Source organism: Salvelinus alpinus, chromosome 6 (genome assembly GCF_045679555.1).
Source record: "Salvelinus alpinus chromosome 6, SLU_Salpinus.1, whole genome shotgun sequence".
Lineage (NCBI taxonomy): Eukaryota > Metazoa > Chordata > Actinopteri > Salmoniformes > Salmonidae > Salvelinus > Salvelinus alpinus.
In genome coordinates this window covers 30,789,722-30,807,113 of record NC_092091.1, presented here as the reverse complement: position 1 = coordinate 30,807,113, position 17,392 = coordinate 30,789,722, and the positions used below count along the sequence as shown (strand labels likewise).

The 17,392-nt window shown below is 44.5% G+C and overlaps 2 protein-coding genes across 2 annotated transcripts; both read left to right on the top strand.

The window, feature by feature from the left end:
• Positions 1 to 558: 558 nt before the first annotated feature.
• Positions 559 to 3,351, top strand: LOC139577831 (uncharacterized). The gene is made up of 3 exons (XM_071404996.1): positions 559 to 1,152; positions 1,247 to 1,533; positions 1,652 to 3,351. The coding sequence occupies exons 1-3, from the start codon at positions 1,066 to 1,068 to the stop codon at positions 1,872 to 1,874; spliced, it is 597 nt and encodes a 198-aa protein (XP_071261097.1). The 5' UTR covers positions 559 to 1,065; the 3' UTR covers positions 1,875 to 3,351.
• Positions 3,352 to 11,206: 7,855 nt separating this feature from the next.
• On the top strand, positions 11,207 to 17,273 carry LOC139578530 (uncharacterized). Its single transcript, XM_071406247.1, has 4 exons — positions 11,207 to 11,631; positions 11,865 to 11,997; positions 12,173 to 12,372; positions 16,300 to 17,273. The coding sequence occupies exons 2-4, from the start codon at positions 11,872 to 11,874 to the stop codon at positions 16,454 to 16,456; spliced, it is 483 nt and encodes a 160-aa protein (XP_071262348.1). The 5' UTR covers positions 11,207 to 11,631; positions 11,865 to 11,871; the 3' UTR covers positions 16,457 to 17,273.
• Positions 17,274 to 17,392: the final 119 nt, after the last annotated feature.

Below are 17,392 nucleotides of genomic sequence, written 5' to 3'. Positions count from 1 at the left end.
AAATAATAGCATATACCCTATCCATACAGGGAGGTAGGTCTGGATACATAGCTTTAGCCACATCTATGAACTGTCACAGTGACAGGAGCCATGCTTGACTTGGGCAGGAGGAGCTCACCGGAGCTGAGTACCAACACCTCAAATGTTCTACTGCTTGAGCTCCTGTTCCTCGTATAGAATAGTAGCTCAAAAGTATTGTGGAGCTCCTGCACCTAAATATAAACAGTACCGGTACCCAGAATGAGTATCGACTCCTATTTCAGTCCAAGTCAAGCACAGGAGAGATTTGACTGATTGTTTTCAGTTTAATTCACTTTCAGTTGTTGGGTCATATGAAAAGGAGTGAACATGCGAACACACATACACCGAGGCATGCAAACATGCACACACATGAATGGAGCATTACTTGGCTGGTGAGTTGTACACACACATTAGACAGAGGGTGGGGCGCCAGTAATTAATGGGCTCTGCTGTCAACTCGTCTGTCTCTCCTGCCCGGAACACACACACCACACACTAATTCTCTCTCTTTTTCTCTCTCTCTCTCTCACACTCACTCAGCCCTCCCGGATGATTCTCTCCTGCTTTCAGTGTCTTCATTTAAGAAACTGTATGATATTGACAATTTTTTATGTGAGCTTCTGGATATCATTGGAAAATGGGTCTCTATTATTCTAAAAGAAATTGATGGTGATCACCTCATCTTTCGTCTTCATCATCCAGTCTGGAAGGAATAAAAGAAAACCAACATTTCCTCCATTTAATTTGTATTTCTACTGCTGTACCTGAAGATAATGGGACTCTGTGCAAATGTTTTTCAACTTTAACTCTCATTTAACTTCAAATCCATTCATCATCTTTGCTTGAATCCAAATAACCCACACAGACCTGGGAACCACACTTGGAATGGGACCTGGTCCCATGGAACTGACCAGAACAGAGCACGCCTACCGGGTTATTTACCAGGGGGTTACATCCCTGGTGATCCCATAGAGAGGGAGATGCCTTCCCTGAACCACAGAAACTAACGCACACACAAACCTCATCCCCGGAGGTCCCAGAGCGATGCCTTCCCTCCACCACGGCGCCATCTTCCTCGGAGTCTTTCTCATCGCGACAGGCGGCTCCACTGCCTTTCTCACCTCCTCACAGGTGGGTACTATAAAGAGATACAATGTACAATCTATTATTATTACTGTTATGATTATGGTTAATAATCAAATAATGTTATTTATTATTATTACAGAGCCGCCTGCAGGCGTTCTCTCTGTGCTGTGTGGTGCTGGGAGCCGTCATGCTGATCCTGGGGCTTCTCTGGGCCATGAGTAACAAGCACCAGGTAGAGTACAGCCAGGGAGAGTACCCCAACTTCCCCCAATACCCCCACCAGGCAGAACATCCCAACTATCCCTACCCACACCCAGACCTCAACTACCCTGGCCGGTACACCCATCCTGACCTGGGACACGTCCTCTTCAGCCCCCGTGGTCCTGTTGGACACTTCCCAGAGTCCCAGTCAGCCCTACTGCAGAGGTAACACATCCTTCTTGAATTGTTATTGTTGAATTTAAAGTACATAGAAGGTAAATGAAAGGTTACAATGCACTGTGCATGTATTGTAACTGTCCTTTATGTGTGTGTTTGTGTCTAGGACCGAGCACCAGCGGCGAGGTGTGTATGGGGCTAATAATGTGGACTACCCCCCACTCAGCCCCCCTTCCCGCTACCCCCCCGGGCTGGGCCCCCCACCTCCCTACGAGGTCGCCATAAAGACCACCTGTAGCTCCACCCACCTGCGCCGCGCCTACTCAGACACACACCTGGCCTCGGAACCCCTGTTTGGCCGATCACGGGAGATCAGCTTTGAGGTGTGACATCACTTCAGACAGACCCACACACTGCCTCCACCCACCACACTGGAGGAGGAATACTGTGGCCACACCCTTCACTCAGGCTCTTCCAATCAGCTGTCAGCCCATAGGAAAAAGCAGGAATAGGAGATTGCCCTAAAGCAACACTCTTGAGCAGCATATTATCTGTCTGTCTTCAACAACCTGTAGTTGAGCATGTTTTCACAAGCTACCTTTTAAATGAGACATTGAGTTTGCCTGGTGCAAAGGAACCGATGGAATAGCCCAAAAGTGCAAACCACACTCAATGTCCGCAGTGCCTCTCCCTGCCTCTGCTAGCTCTTTACAGTATATGCATGTGTAACAGAATATTAAAGTTAAATACTGTTTAATTATGTAAAGTTCAACAAAATAGTCTGAATACTTGAAATGATTTCATGTCATCTAGTAGTCCTTTTGAAATCCAAATGTGACACATGAATGTGTCTGCGAGGACATCTAGTGGTCAGTCGACATGCTAGACAAGTAAAACCCTACAAATACCACATCCAGCCCACTCTAAAGGGTTTTGTCTAGACAGGATACAGCTTTAGTCAACATTGAATTTTCATAGAAGGTTTAAAGGCGATGCATGGTCAATCTGTCGTCTGCATTTTCCGTGCAGCATTTATGGTGAGACGGCCTCTGCATAAATCAGGGCATTCGTGCTTCGCGGATCAGTGCAGAGCTGTTGTCAATGCAGCGCTATACAGCGCTATATGGATCCCTCCACATTGATACAAAATTTGGGAGGCGCATGGCGATGCGGTATGGAGCTCAATTTGGCCTCTGCATGACTCCGGAGGCCACGAAATTGCATCACACCCTCCATATGGTGTCTCCTACCACATTTTCGGATCAAGCATAGAATTTACGCAGCGGTTTAGGATCATTAATGTAGCAGGTTGTTAAGTTTAGGAAAAGGGTTAGCTAAAATAAAAAATAAACGTGACGTCAAATTTGACAAAAGCTGTATCCCATCTAGACATGACCCGTAAATGCTTTGCATGGTCAATCTGTAACACATGACTCACCTGTCCTGCCACAAGGAGAATGTCGTATGTAGAAACAGGCTCCACATACACAATCAGCCCAGAATGTATCTCCTTGGCTGATTAATGATTAAATTATGGTACTTTATAAATGCACATATTGTTATTCTGTGCAATTTGGTTGTATAAGACTATGAATTTAAGAATTAGATTCCAGGGGCCACATTTATCAATAATGCATAGGCACAAATCTGTGTGTAAACAATGCTTGGGATAATTTCCACGCAAAGTGTGAGATTTATCAATATGAACATTGGATTGAGTCTGCACAAATTTAAGCACAGCCATGACATTGCGTATGCACAGTGGCAAGTGGTGGAATAAGGGAACTGCTTGTGTAGAATGGGGAAAATATATGTTCAAAATGTGTTTAGTTGGGAGAGTAATCATTAAATATTTTTTTTATTCCATTGTATTTCCACTGTGAATTCATGCAACATACACTACATGACCAAAAGTATGTGGACACTGCTAGTCAAACATCTCATTCCAAAATCATGGGCATTAATATGGAGTTGGTCCCCTCTTTACTGCTATAACAGCCTCCACTCTTCTGGGAAGGCTTTCCACTAGATGTTGGAACATTGCTGCAGGGACTTGCTTCCATTCATCCTTGATGATTAGTGAGGTCGGGCGATTAGGCCTGGGGTGTTCCAATTCATCCCAAAGGTGTTCGATAGGGTTGAGGTCACGGCTCTGTGCACGCTAGTCAAGTTCTTCCACACCGATCTCGACAAACACTTTCTGTATGGACAGGGGCATTGTCATGCTGAAACAGGAAAGGGGCCTCCCCCAAACTGTTGCCATAAAGCTGGAAGCACAGAATGTCATTGTATGCTGTAGCATTAAGATTTCCCTTCACTGGAACAAAGGGGCCTAGCCCAAACCATAACTATCTTTTAGGGCTCCCGAGTGGCGCAGAAGTCTAAGGCACTGCATCTCAGTGCTAGAAGCATCACTACAGACCCTGGTTCGATCCTGGGCTGTATCACAACCGGCCGGGATCGTGAGTCCCATAGGGCGGCACACAATTGGCTCAGCATCGTCTGGGTTAGGGGAGGGTTTGGCCGGCCTAGTTAAATAAAGGTTCAATTAAAAATACGAATTCCCTGAACCAGGAATGCCAGATGGTGAAGCGTGATTTAACTCTCGAGAGAACTCGTTTCCACTGCTCCAAAGTCCAATGACAGTGAGCTTTACACCACTCCAACCGATGCTTGGCATTGCACATGGTGATCTTAGGCATGTGTGCGGCTGCTCGGGCCATGGAAAGACATCTCATGAAGCTCCCGATGAACAGCTCTTGTGCTGACGTTGCTTCCAGAGGCAGTTTGGAACTTGGTAGTGAGTGTTGCAACGGAGGACAGATGATTTTTCCGCACTACGCGCTTCAGCACTCGAAGGTCCCTTTCTGTGAGCTGTGTGGCCTACCACTTCCCAGCTGAGCCGGTGTTGCTCCTAGAAGTTTCCACTTCACAATAACAGCACTTACAGTTGACCGGGGGAGCTCTAGCAGGGCAGAAATTGGATGAACTTACTTGTTGGAAAGGTGGCATTGGTGGCGGCTATGACGGTGCCATGTTGAAAGTCATTGAGCTCTTCAGTAAGATCATTCTACTGCGAATGTTTGTCTATGGAGATTGCATGGCTGTGTGCTCGACTTTATACTCCTGTCAGCAACGGGTGTGGCTGAAATAACAACGAAATGGTGCCGACAGAGAGGGTTGCCGTGCTTCTAGCTCTTAGGAAACTTTGCTGTATTTCGTTTTTATAATTTATTATTTCTTGGTGTTATCACATACAGCCGGGAAGAACTATTGGATACCAGAGCAGCTGTAACTCACCAGCTCTACCAGCATTACGACCAGGAACACGACTTTCTTGAATCGGATCCTTTGTTCGCACCCCCCAGTGCAAATTAACTGATTCCAGAGGCCAACCCAAAACACCGCTGGCAGAGGTACTCGGAGTGGTCTTCTAGTCCGACTTAGGAGGCGCGCACACCACCCACCGCTTCCGAGAATATTACTTGCTAATGTTCAGTCTCTGGATAATAAAGTTGACGAACTCAGGGCGATGATTTCTTTCCAGAGAGACATCAGGGATTGTAACATACTCTGTTTCACAGAAACATGGCTCTCTCGGGATATACTGTTTGACTCAGTCCAATCACGCAGACAGGAATAAATATCTCTCCAGGAAGAATAAGGGCGGGGGTGTATGTTTCATGATTAACGACTCATGGTGTGATTGTGAACATACAGGAACTCAAGTCCTTTTGTTCACCCGACCTAGAATACCTCAATCAAATGCCGACCATATCATCAAACAGTAATTACCCGTGCTAAGGACTATTATACGCTTGTCTGACCAATCGGAATCCACGCTTCAAGATTGTTTTGATCACGCGGACTGGGATATGTTCCGGGTACCCTTCGACAATAACATTGACGAATATACTTATACGGTGACTGAGTTTGTCAGGAAGTGTATAGGTGATGTTGTACCCACTGTGACTATTAAAACCTACCCTAACCAGAAACCATGGATAGATGGCAGCATTCGCGCAAAACTGAAAGCCCGAACCACCGCATTTAACCATGGCAAGGTGACTGGGAATATGGCAGAATACAAACAGCGTAGTAATTCCCTCCACAAGGCAATCAAACAGGCAAAATGTCAGTATAGAGACAAAGTGGAGTCGCAATTCAATGGCTCAGACATGAGACGAATGTGGCAGGGTCTACAGACAATCACGAACTACAAAAGGAAAACCAGCCACGTCGCGGACACCGACGACTTGTTTCCAAACAATTAAACAGTTCCTTTGCCCGTTTTGAGGATAACACAGTGCCACCGGAGCGGCCCACTACCAAGGACTGTGGGCTCTCCTTCTCCGTGGCTGACGTAAGTAAGACGTTTAAGCGTGTTAACCCTCGAAAGGCTGCCGGCCCAGACGGCATCCCTAGCCGCGTCCTCAGAGGATGCGCAGACCAGCTGGCTAGTGTGTTTACGGACATATTCAATCTCTTCTTTATCCCAGTCTGCTGTTCCCACATGCTTCAAGATGGCCACCATTGTTCCTGTACCCAAGAAAGCAAAGGAAACTGAACTAAATTACTATCGCCCCGTAGCACTCACTTCAGTCATCATGAAGTGCTTTGAGAGATTAGTCAAGGATCATATCACCTCTACCTTACCTGTCACCCTAGACCCACTTCAATTTGCTTACCACCCCAATAAATCCACAGACGATGCAATCACCATCGCACTTCCCTATCCCATCTGGACAAGAGGAACACATACAGTGGGGAGAACAAGTATTTGATACACTGCCGATTTTGCAGGTTTTCCTACTTACAAAGCATGTAGAGGTCTGTAATTTGTATCATAGGTACACTTCAACTGTGAGAGACGGAATCTAAAACAAAAATCCAGAAAATCACATTGTATGATTTTTAAGTAATTCATTTGCATTTTATTGCATGACATAAGTATTTGATACATCAGAGAAGCAGAACTTAATATTTGGTACAGAAACCTTTGTTTGCAATTACAGAGATCATACGTTTCCTGTAGTTCTTGACCAGGTTTGCACACACTGCAGCAGGGATTTTGGCCCACTCCTCCATACAGACCTTCTCCAGATCCTTCAGGTTTCGGGGCTGTCGCTGGGCAATATGGACTTTCAGCTCCCTCCAAAGATTTTCTATTGGGTTCAGGTCTGGAGACTGGCTAGGCCACTCCAGGACCTTGAGATGCTTCTTACGGAGCCACTCCTTAGTTGCCCTGGCTGTGTGTTTTGGGTTGTTGTCATGCTGGAAGACCCAGCCACGACCCATCTTCAATGCTCTTACTGAGGGAAGGAGGTTGTTGGCCAAGATCTCGCGATACATGGCCCCATCCATCCTCCCCTCAATACGGTGCAGTCGTCCTGTCCCCTTTGCAGAAAAGCATCCCCAAAGAATTATGTTTCCACCTCCATGCTTCACGGTTGGGATGGTGTTCTTGGGGTTGTACTCATCCTTCTTCTTCCTCCAAACACGGTGAGTGGAGTTTAGACCAAAAAGCTCAATTTTTGTCTCATCAGACCACATGACCTTCTCCCATTCCTCCTTTGGATCATCCAGATGGTCATTGGCAAACTTCAGACGGGCCTAGACATGCGCTGGCTTGAGCAGGGGGACCTTGCGTGCACTGCAGGATTTTAATCCATGACGGCGTAGTGTGTTACTAATGGTTTTCTTTGAGACTGTGGTCCCAGCTCTCTTCAGGTCATTGACCAGGTCCTGCCGTGTAGTTCTGGGCTGATCCCTCACCTTCCTCATGATCATTGATGCCCCACGAGGTGAGATCTTGCATGGAGCCCCAGACCGAGGGTGATTGACCGTCATCTTGAACTTCTTCCATTTTCTAATAATTGCGCCAACAGTTGTTGACTTCTCACCAAGCTGCTTGCCTATTGTCCTGTAGCCCATCCCAGCCTTGTGCAGGTCTACAATTTTATCCCTGATGTCCTTACACAGCTCTCTGGTCTTGGCCATTGCGGAGATGTTGGAGTCTGTTTGATTGAGTGTGTGGACAGGTGTCTTTTATACAGGTAACGAGTTCAAACAGGTGCAGTTAACACAGGTAATGAGTGGAGAACAGGAGGGCTTCTTAAAGAAAAACTAACAGGTCTGTGAGAGCCGGAATTCTTACTGGTTGGTAGGTGATCAAATACTTATGTCATGCAATAAAATGCAAATTAATTATTATAAAATCATACAATGTTATTTTCTGGATTTTTGTTTTAGATTCCGTCTCTCACAGTTGAAGTGTACCTATGATAAAAATGACAGACCTCTACATGCTTTGTAATAGGAAAACCTGCAAAATCGTCAGTGTATCAAATACTTGTTCTCCCCACTGTATGTAAGAATGCTGTTTATTGACTATAGCTCAGCATTCAACACCATAGTACCCTCCAAGCTCATCATTAAGCTTGAGGTCCTGGCTCTGAAGCCTGCCCTGCGCAACTGGGTCCTGGAATTCCTGACGGGCCGCCCCCAGGTGGTGAAGGTAGGAATCAACACCTCCACTTCGTTGATCCTCAACACTGGGGACCCACAAGGGTGCGTGCTCAGGCTTCATAGACTTGAAATCACTGGCCACTTTAATAAATTGAACACTAGTCACTTTAATTATGTTTACATATTTTGCATTACTCATCTCATATGTATATACTGTATTCTCATGTATCTTAGTCTATGCCGCTCTGACATTGCTTGTCCATATATGTATATTTGCTTAATTCCATTCCTTTACTTAGATTTGTGTGTATTGGCTATATGTTGTGAAATTGTTAGATATTACTTCACTATTGCTAGAAACACAGGCATTTCGCTACACCCGCAATAACATCTGCTAAACACTTGTATGTGACCAATTAAATTTGATTTGAAATAGCCAAATCCACTCATTTGAAGGGGTGTCCACATACACTATATATACAAAAGTATCTTGACCTGCTATAGCCTATAATTTGACCACATCAGTGCATTTGTTAAGATAACAATCCATATAAAGCAGAATTTGTTAAATTAGAGGTAGGCCTGTGTGTGAAACTGAACTATTGTTGAAATACTATAAAATACTGAAATAATGGGTAATCGAATGAGAGATGGCTGATTTTGCTTTTGGAAGATTTGGCACATGCTGCATTTTCCAGAGAGCTCATTTTTTGAGACAGGTGGGAGTTTTTCTACAAAGTACAGATTGGCTCATCAGATATTGTTTCCCAAAACCAATGTTATAGGATTTAAGACCTACATTAAATGCGGGGATTTAAGACCTACATTAAAAAAGGCAAACATATGCCATTCCGGTGTACATCCAAGTGCTATCGACAACAGGCACTTTTCAAAACAGGCACTTTTCAGCGGGAGCTTGCTGATTGGCATCTCACAACACGCGATGAGCCAATGTTTTGTATGCAATCATCAGCAAAACGAACAGTAACACATACCATTTCCATACACAATCGCGCAACAGTTTACAGGGGCTGAGTCACTGGCTTACTGGTGCTCTTTCATGCCGTCCCTAGGAGGGGTGCGTCACTTGAGTGGGTTGAGTCACTGACGTGATCTTCCTGTCTGGGTTGGCGCCCCCCCCCTTGGGTTGTGCCGTGGCGGAGATCTTTGTGGGCTATACTCGGCCTTGTCTCAGGATTGTAAGTTGGTGGTTGAAGGTATCCCTCTAGTGGTGCGGGGGCTGTGCTTTGGCTAAGTGGGTGGGGTTATATCCTTCCTGTTTGGCCCTGTCCGGGGGTATCATCGGATGGAGCCACAGTGTCTCCTGACCCCTCCTGTCTCAGCCTCCAGTATTTATGCTGCAGTAGTTTGTGTCGGGGGGCTAGGGCCAGTTGGTTATATCTGGAGTACTTCTCCTGTCTTATCCAGTGTCCTGTGTGAATTTAAGTATGCTCTCTCTAATTCTCTCCTTCTCTCTTTCTTTCTCTCTCTCGGAGGACCTGAGCCCTAGGACCATACGTCAGGACTACTGGGCATGATGACTCCTTGCTGTCCCCAGTCCACCTGGCCTTGCTGCTGTTCCAGTTTCAACTGTTCTGCCTGCAGTTATGGAACCCCTAACTGTCCCAGACCTGCTGTTTTCAACTCTTAATGATCGGCTATGGAAAGCCAACTGACATTTATTCCTGATTATTATTTGACCATGCTTGTCATTTATGAACATTTTGAACATCTTGGCCCTCTCTAATTCTCTCCTTCTCTCTTTCTTTCTCTCTCTCGGAGGACCTGAGCCCTAGGACCATACGTCAGGACTACCGGGCATGATGACTCCTTGCTGTCCCCAGTCCACCTGGCCTTGCTGCTGTCCCAGTTTCAACTGTTCTGCCTGCGGTTATGGAACCCCTACCTGTCCCAGACCTGCTGTTTTCAACTCTTAATTATCGGCTATGAAAAGCCAACTGACATCTATTCCTGATTATTATTTGACCATGCTTGTCATTTATGAACATTTTGAACATCTTGGCCATGTTCTGTTATAATATCCACCCGGCACAGCCAGAAGAGGACTGGCCACCCCTCATAGCCTGGTTCCTCTCTAGGTTTCTTCCTAGGTTTTGGCCTTTCTAGGGAGTTTTTCCTAGCCACCGTGCTTCTACACCTGCATTGCTTGCTGTTTGGGGTTTTAGGCTGGGTTTCTGTACAGCACTTCGAGATATTAGCTGATGTACGAAGGGCTATATAAAATAAACTTGATTGAAAGGCCATAATGTATTATTCCAGCCCAGGTGCAATTTCGATTTTGGCCACTAGATGGCAGCAGTGTCTGTACAAAGTTTCAGACTGATCCAATGAACCATTGCATTTCTGTTCAAAATTTTGCATCAAGACTGCCCAACTGTGCCTAATTTGTTTATATCTTTTCATGTTCAAAACAGTGCACTCTCCTCAAACAATAGCATGGTATTATTTCACTGTAATAGCTACTGTAAATTGGACAGTGCAGTTAGATTAACAAGAACGTAAGCTTTCTGCCAATATCAGTTATGTCTATGTCCTGGGAAATTTTCATGTTACTTACAACCTCATGCTAATCGCTCTAGCCTAAGTCAGCTCAACCGTCCCGTAAGGGACCCACCAATCCGGAAGCTTTAAAAGGATGATTTTGACCAAATCTGGTTAATTTGGGACGTTTCGAAATGCAACTAGCCACGGTCGTGCACAACCACTGAGGCTAAGAACAATTGTTATTTATCAATGGTTATCTCCTTCTGGTGTGCGTACGACGCTCGTAGGATTGTTTGATAAATCACAAATGTTATATGCATATGTACGTTCTAAATACCGTTCGGAAGTAGTATTTTAGAATAGTTTCTACGCAACGTTACATTGATAAATGAGGCTCCAGGTTAGGCTCTCTCAATCAACACATTCTGGTAATAGATATGACTGACTGGCCAGTCAATCATCACATTTTAATCATTGCAGATTATAGGTTTGCTTGTTCACTGAAACAATTTGAACCAAAGTGATCTGCTTCAGAGATAATAACCTACACTGTCCAACTAATTTAAAACTAGTCTATGGATAATTAATTACACCACACAATAGGAATGGCAGATATCCCCCCCCCTCCTCACACAGCTTCGTCTAGATTAATCAACAGCCAAACATGTTTCTGATAAAACACTGACGATATCCAGATCTTTCTCTTCTCTGCCCCACCCTGTCTCTCTCCGTTCCCGCCCCTCTCTCTGTCTTGATCCTTTCCTCCTACGGTCACCGAATAACATTCAGAAACCGACTTCCTTTTACCACGCACAGGGGCTGTGTGACTACCGGGGGCGAGTGTCCTGCCCTGCCCACAACTCGACACACATTCAATGTCGACCGCGATGCAACGTTATAACGGATTTAAAGGATCGATAAAGATTACCTCTGGCAAAGCAAGCGGGATGACTTTTAAATTATAGTCTCGTTCGAGTAGAATAATTTGATTCTTGAGATTCTTAATTTTTGTTTAGATAACAATCACAGCCCCGCATGCCACATGGAAAGCATAAAGGAAGTTAAACTAGTTGAAGAAGAGATTAGTAAAAAAAAACTACGGAGATGTTTAGAAACTAAATAATCATCTCCTTCCTTTATCCCCGGCTGGGAAACTGGAAGCCTCTTCAGAAGGTAAAGTAGTAAAATGGTATGCCACTGTTCAATCAACAAGTGATCATCTGATAACTCTCTAACCCTCTTCTTTGATATCTCAATTTAAATTCAATTTAAAGGGCTTTATTGGCATGGAAAGCATATGTTTACATTGCCAAAGCAAGTGAAATTGACAAGAAACAAATGGGAAATAAACAATACAAAATGAACAGTAAACATTACACTCATTCATCTTTCTCTCTCTCCTGCAGATTGTGTATGATGGTGTTGCAGGAGGAGTGTAGTGTATGTGAGCCAAGTCAGGGAGTAACTCCAGGCAGACCGGGGGAGAGAAGGAGGCCATCTCCCCAGGGCATGCTGCTATCTATAGGCCCAGTGATGATGGTAGGAGGGTATAGCATTCTAGCTGTGTGTGTGTTTATTTTGTTAACAAGTATATAGATGGTGTCCTGGCTTACTGTATGTATGTATGTATGTATGTATGTATGTATGTATGTATGTATGTATGTATGTATGTATGTATGTATGTATGTATGTATGTATGTATGTATGTATGTAGGTAGTAGGGGGTTTCCTGACTCTGCAAGGTCCAGCCCTCTGGCTGGGGGTGCTGATGGCTGTTACCGGAGCAACACTGACCACCGCGGGACTCTGTATTGTCATGACCACGCTACAGGTGTTGGACGTACCTGGACACTTCCTGTTACACCCCCGCACAGGAACACGCTACAGCCCACACCAGGCCCTGGCCATCCAGAGGTAAACACACACACAGGGCTGTTACGGCAGTCATGAGTCATGACCGCAGTAAAATTTCACGTGACCGTTGAGTCATGGTAATCTCCTCTTATGCACTCCTCGTGTTGTCTATTTTTCATCTTTTTTTCTCTCCCTGCATTGTTGGGAAGGGCCCGTAAGTAAGCATTTTACTGTTAGTCTTCACCTGTTGTTTAGGAAGCATGTGACAAATATCTTTTTTTGATTTAATTTGATTTAACATGCATTGGTAGTACCAAACACACTAACGACCATCAGGTCCTAATGGCCTGGTACTTTATTGTACCTGTAACCACTCTGACATCAATGCATATGCAATCAAAAATCACATCAAACTCATCATCAAAACAGTATTGTGCGTTTAAAACTCACCTCAATGTGATGATCAATTTGAAGATAGAAGTTCAACAATGGGTTGAAACTGAGTGGAAAACATGGTCCATTTGGGTGTGGTTTCAAAGCCTAACACAAGGAAATGGACAGCCCTTTCTAAGGTGAGGATTAATTAAAAACATACATACGTATATTAGAGCTTATGCATATACATAGGACTATATATGAGCCCAAGCCTGAACCCCCCCAAATTAAAATAATAATTGTGCCGTACGTTACACAATGCCTTATTACGCACAGCAGAAAAACATAACAAAAAAACAGATTTAAGATGTCTTTGGTACATAATTGGTCTAGCCTATACTCCAAAATCAAACAAATTCTAGTAATCGCCTTTGAGTGTGGACTGTATTATTATGCATACTGGATGGTGTCACCCTGATCTGTTTCACCTGTCTTTGTGATTGTCTCCACCCCCGTCCAGGTGTTGCCCATCTTCCCCGTTATACCCTGTGTATTTATACCTGTTTTCTCTGTTGCCAATTCATCTTGTTTGTCAAGCCAACCAGCATTTTTTTTGTCAGGTCCTGCATTTCCTCAGTCTCTCTTTTCTCATCCTCCTGGTTTTTGACCCTTGCCTGTCCTGACCCTGTACCCACCTGCCTGAGCCTGCTGTCCTGTACCTTTGCCCCACCTCTGGATTACCGACCTCTTCCTGAGCTGACCCTGCCTGTTGTACTGTACCTTTTGCCCCTGTTGCTGTAATAAACATTGTTACTTTGACACGGTCTGCATCTGGGTCTTACCTTGATACCTGATAGATGGACTGGTTACCTTACGCTACGCTCTAAACTATCTATCCATGAGTCTGGGAAAGAATGTATAGGCCTAAGCGATGCGGTTGGTTCATTGATTGTGCAGGGTGGTTTACAGAGTTAGCTTACAATTATAGTGAAATTGTATTGGACATTTTCCTTTCCGAGCGCGCATAGGGGCTGTCAACAGTTTAATTAAATATTTTTAGCTGTGAAAACATGTTACTATCAATGTTCCCGAACAGATTTCACTTGGTTTCCCAAATTAAGCACTGGGTAGCTGCAGGAACAGGGTTTGAGAGCCCATGGCATACAGAGTTTGGGTAAAATATCACCTGTCGGGAGGCTGCATGAGCCTCAAACAGTGGTTGATGGAAGGATTAAAATAACCAGAGTAGTTTACCCTTCCTGATTGAAAAACAAACCAGCAGGAAAGTGGCCTCCATTCACTATTCCAGTGCATACAGAGTGAATGTCTTTTTCCCTCCGTCTGTTCTTGCCTATTTGATAATGGGCCAATCTAAATCTAAACGAATTTTACATATTAGTAAAGACAAGATTAAATTGAAAATATGACCACTTGATGAGAGAACAGCTGTGCAGCCTGAGACAAGGAACAGAGCACTAGCTTTTTTTTGTGACTTTCTCAAATCATCAATAGCCTATAGGCACATCATGCAGCCAATATAAACTCAGCACAAAAAGAAACATCCCTTTTTCAGGACCCTGTCTTTCAAAGATAATTCGGAAAAATCCATTGTAAAGGGTTCAAACACTGTTTACCATGCTTGTTCAATGAACCATAAACAATTGATGAACAGGCACCTGTGGAACGGTCGTTAAGACACTAACAGCTTACAGACGGTAGGCAATTAAGGTCACAGTTATGAAAACGTAGGACACTAAAGAGGCCTTTCTACTGACTCTGAAAAACACCAAAAGAAGATGCCCAGGGTCCCTGCTCATCTGCGTGAACGTGCCTTAGGCATGCTAAAAGGAGGCACGAGGACTGCAGATGTGGCCAGGGCAATAAATTGCAATGTCCGTACTGTGAGACGCCTAAGACAGCGCTACAGGGAGACAGGACGTACAGCTGATCGTCGTCGCAGTGGCAGACCACGTGTAACAACACCTGCACAGGATCGGTACATCTGAACATCACACCTGCGGGACAGGTACAGGATGGCAACAACAATTGCCCAGGTTACACCAGGAACGCACAATCCCTCCATCAGTGCTCAGACTGTCCGCAATAGGCTGAGAGAGGCTGGACTGAGGGCTTCTAGGCCTGTTGTAAGGCAGATCCTCCCCGGACATCACCGGCAACAACGTCGCCTATGGGCACAAACCCACCGTCGCTGGACCAGACAGGACTGGCAAAAAGTGCTCTTCACTGACGAGTCGCGGTTTTGTCTCACCAGGGATGATGGTCGGATTCGCGTTTATCGTTGAAGGAATGAGCGTTACACCGAGGCCTGTACTCGAGCGGGATCGATTTGGAGTTGGAGGGTCCGTCATGGTCTAGGGCGGTGTGTCACAGCGTCATCGGACTGAGCTTGTTGTCATTGCAGGCAATCTCAACGCTGTGCGTTACAGGGAAGACATCCTCCTCCCTCATGTGGTACCCTTCCTGCAGGCTCATCCTGACATGACCCTCAAGCAGGACAATGCCACCAGCCATACTATTCGTTCTGTGCGTGATTTCCTGCAAGACAGGAATGTCAGTGTTCTGCCATGGCCAGCGAAGAGCCCGGATCTCAATGCCATTGAGCACGTCTGGGACCTGTTGGATCGGAGGGTGAGGGCTAGGGCCATTCCTCCCAGAAACGTCCGGGAGCAGGTGCCTTGGTGGAAGCGTGGGGTAACATCTCATAGCAAGAACTGGCAAATCTGGTGCAGTCCATGAGGAGGAGATGCAGTACTTAATGCAGCTGGTGGCCACACCAGATACTGAATTTTACTTTTGATTTTGACCCTCCCTTTGTTCAGGAACACATTATTCCATTTCTGTTAGTCACATGTCTGTGGAACTTGTTCAGTTTATGTCTCAGTTGTTGAATCTTGTTATGGTCATACAAATATTTACACATGTTAAGTTTGCTGAAAATGAACGCAGTTGACAGTGAGAGGACGTTTCTGTTTTTGCTGAGTTTCTGTTTTGATTTCTAAGGTTGTATCATTCACAATTAAAGTTGCCAAATCTCTAAATCTAGCATATAGGACCTGTTTCAAATGATCACTTTTATGCTCAATTTAGCCACTTAATATGCGCAATTGCTCCAGAATGGGAAAAATATCCTTTATTTTATTCAGTTATTATCAATTATATTTTTACTATAAAATCGTATAATATAAAAATAATGGCACGGGATTTACAAGCATATCTTACCTGCTAAATGAACAAGCCTATGGCATGGCACATAGCCAGATAACATATAGTAGGCCAACTCATATTCTGTTCTAATTAAATAAATTATATCCATATCATAATGTTTCTGTAGACCTGACTAAAATAAATTATTTATTTATTGTGATGTGTATTAAATTGATTTATTATACTTTAAAAAAATGTAGATGTTCCAAAGGTGCGCATCAGCGGCTTGTATGCGTGAAGGCCTGGAGATGCTAAATGTGTTTGTTAATTAACGGTCAATAACAGTGAGCAGGATGGACAGGAGACAATGAAACAATGCAATTTGAACGACATGGGAGTTTGTCACTATATGTCAAGATACTTTATAATCCGTCTCTCTCTCCCTAGGAGGTTGGACCGGATACGTAGAGAGATGTCAGAGGACTCTGTGGGGGTGACCCCCTCTCTACCCCTCCCCTTGCCCCCCACCCCTCCTCCCTGGGACCTGGAGGCACCCCCCTCCTACGACTCTGTCATGAAGAGCCGAGGTCCTTCTGACCTCTGAGGGCGAGGATGGGATTTGACTCTGGTGTATTCCCTTGCTGCCATTACACAGTGAGCTAAATAAAGCACACCCGTGCTGGGAGAGACATTGTTCAGGAATGGAGGGGAACGCAGAGGCAGTAAGGGGTTGAACCCACCAACATTGTTTACATACTTGTTTGAAGAATGAGTGCGTTATATTGCTACTATTAAGACTACTACAGCGTAATACACTGCACTCCTATTAAGTCATTTACAAATAAATATTTTTTTCAACTTTACACCACCTAAAATTGTTGTTGCTGCTGTTACTTTTTAGTTTAAGACTGCCCGGCAGCCATATATTTGGACTTTTTAGTGGCATCATGCTACACCAGGCGACAAGCCCAGCACACCGCCAGCACTAAGCCTTCACTCACAGTCTCAATGGAGCCAGCCTTTAAAACCCCAATCGGACTTTCTTGCGGCCTTGGACTCCATTAGCTGTGTGCTGTGACTGTGGAGGGAGTTAAGTGTCATTCCCTAGTGTGAGTGAGAAGGTGTGTGTATGTATGTATGTGTGAGTGAGTGCGATGTAGCGAGTGTGTGTGCTTCTGTGGTCTTGTATGCACCACTGATTCTCATTTTTTTTTTCTTTGGTGGGTTTACAGGTACAATATTAAAATGAATATCATTTTCACTGATTTGCTTTTTTGACAATGTAATAAAATTTGGACAGAGATGATTTCAACCAGAAGTGCCTTGTTACAGTAGTAAACGCTTGTAACAGTTTTTTTTTCTCTCTCTTCATTTTTCTAATGGGATGTCATGATCAACTTTAGTAAATTAATAACCAAAGATCTCTGAGTTGTTTGTGTCTCAGTTGTGAGTGTTAAGGTATTGTTATAGCATACCGTGCATTCGAAAGTATTCAGACCCCTTGACTTTTTCTACATTTTGGTACGTTACCTCCTTATTC